This window comes from Osmia bicornis, unplaced genomic scaffold (assembly GCF_907164935.1).
Source record: "Osmia bicornis bicornis unplaced genomic scaffold, iOsmBic2.1, whole genome shotgun sequence".
Lineage (NCBI taxonomy): Eukaryota > Metazoa > Arthropoda > Insecta > Hymenoptera > Megachilidae > Osmia > Osmia bicornis.
In genome coordinates, this window is record NW_025791409.1 from 138,289 (window position 1) to 140,664 (window position 2,376).

Below are 2,376 nucleotides of genomic sequence, written 5' to 3' on the forward strand. Positions count from 1 at the left end.
GCATTGTTAATTAATTGTAGACTATACGATATATTATACATCTTTAGCACTCCTAGATATGAATGGCATTAACTTTGGTTTATTGGTTTATTGTTCGCGGCTCACTATTCTTATTCTTATTCTTGGTCATCTGACATGTTTCAGGGACTTCTTTTTCCAATTGTGTATTTATGTTTTACGTTTCACGTTTCTATAATATCGTTCGCTACTCATTTTGTAGCTCTTCGTACCCCTTCAGGATAATGTTTTGCATATTATGGTTAACGCAATTCTAGTGCAGCTGTGACGGTTGGTGGATCTGTGAATTTTGGATATTTACGGTACTTTATGCAATCTTTTGTATATTGATTTCTCCTATCTTAACTGCAATTCGATTCTGATTTTGATTTGGAAAATGTTAATTCAGTTTTGGTTAATATGGTGGATGCTCAGGGAAGCATACGCTGCAGTAATCTTTCTGGCATGGTACAATATCTTTATTGTTTTCTATACATACATATGTGCGTCATGATTCCTTAAATTCTTTGAAATTCTGATCTCCTGGACCGTGGATCTCATTTGACTTTCTTATAATAATGTCTGGTTGGTTCTAGTATTCATATGATTTCTTTATTAATCAGGATTAAAAGGGGTTGAATGGAATTGTATCATTTAAATTGACTATAATACAAGGAGTTTAATTAACTATCTATATTAGTATACTTTATTAAATTAAATTGATTGCACTTGGCGTGTTTTTGTTACATATTATATATATACATATGTTCATAATAATTTTATCTATTTTCTTCATTTTAGGGACTAGTTTTCTTTTATTTCTATATTGTGGTTCAGTAATTATACGGTAGTATGTGGTGTTTATTATTTGATTAGCTTTGTTCATCACACGTTGTACTACTGTCTGCGAAAAGCGTGGTCTGCGAGGTCGGAGAAAGAAACACGCACCTTGATTAACACTTAACAATTTATTTACAATATTTACAATAATGCGTGTACTGAATGCATATACAAATCGCGTGGACTGAGCTAGAAACTGAACGGCGTGTTCAAAATGGCGAACTTGTATTCAAAACTCGCGTGGTCTGAAACATGTGTTCTCCCGACAAGCGTCGAAACAAGAAGAAAAGAATCGATCATGGCGTCGATCGTGCCGGTTCCGCGTGGAGAGGGGTCCGCGTGGACAAAGTGGGCCCGAGAGGTGCTGCCGCTATCGGTAACGACGCAGCAACGAAATACTTTCGTTGCCAACTTCGTGTTCTGCGACAATTTGGGGAATTTCGCCAACATTTCCCCCCGGCCATCAGCGACTGGTCGAAGATGTGGTCTGCGGGTCCGCGTTGTTCTGAGAGGGCTGATGAAGCAGAGCCAGCTTGACGATGGGCCGCGTGAGCGTCGTGGTGGCCGTCTTGAGGTTGACGATCCTGGTCAGTCCATCCTTTCCTGGCATCAGACTGAGAACCCTGGCCATGGGCCATTTCCCTGGGGGTAAGCGTTCATCAGTAATGAGAACAAGAGAGCCTACCTTGATCTCGTTGGACGGATGATGCCATTTGGAGATGGCCTGGAGTCGTTGCAAGTACTGCGTAGACCAGAGTCTCCAAAATTGTTGTAGACGCTGCTGCAGAAATTGCCACCTTGACAATCGGTTGACCGAGACGTCGAGAAGCGTGGGCTCTGGCACTGCGTTGAGCGCCGATCCGATCAGGAAGTGTCCTGGTGAGAGGGCTGAGACGTCGTCTGGATCATCGCTGAGTGGTTCCAACGGTCGTGAATTGAGGATGGCTTCAATCTGCGCGAGCAATGTTATTGATTCCTCGAACGTCAATAAAGCATCTCCAATCGTCCTCTTCAGGTGGAATTTGAGAGACTTGACCACCGCCTCCCATTTTCCACCCATGTGTGGAGCGGGAGGAGGGTTGAAATGCCACTGCGTACCATCTTTGGCGAGTAGAGCTGCGAGGTCTTGATTTTCGCGTGTGCTGTCGTTGAACTGCCTTTTCAATTGTGCGTCTGCTCCTTGGAAGTTGGTACCGCAATCTGAGTAAAGAGAGGCTGCAGTTCCTCTCCTTGCTGCGAATCTGCGATAGGCTGCGATGAATGCGTCGGCTGAGTAATCGGTGACAACTTCCAAGTGAACAGCTGAGGTTGCGAAGCAAACGAAAACGCAAATCCACCCTTTCTGCGTCTTGGCTCCCCTGCCTTTCCAAGTTTTCAGCGTGAGCGGTCCTGCATAGTCCACCCCAGTGTGGATGAACGGGCGCGATGGAGTGACTCGACAAAGAGGTAGTTGGCCCATCAGTTGATGGGCACGGATCCCCCTCTGCCGAGCACACTTCACATACCGCAGGATATGCGTCTTCACTGGAGCTCGTCCAC

General features: G+C 44.5%; 1 protein-coding gene across 1 annotated transcript; it reads right to left on the reverse strand.

The window, feature by feature from the left end:
• Positions 1-1,300: 1,300 nt before the first annotated feature.
• On the reverse strand, positions 1,301-1,897 carry LOC123989143. Its single transcript, XM_046289819.1, has one exon. The coding sequence runs from the start codon at positions 1,895-1,897 to the stop codon at positions 1,301-1,303; it is 597 nt and encodes a 198-aa protein (XP_046145775.1).
• Positions 1,898-2,376: the final 479 nt, after the last annotated feature.

Excerpts from the sequence above, each read along its gene's own strand:
- LOC123989143 (XM_046289819.1), bottom strand. The coding sequence starts at position 1,897 with ATGGGTGGAAAATGGGAGGCGGTGGTCAAGTCTCTCAAATTCCACCTG.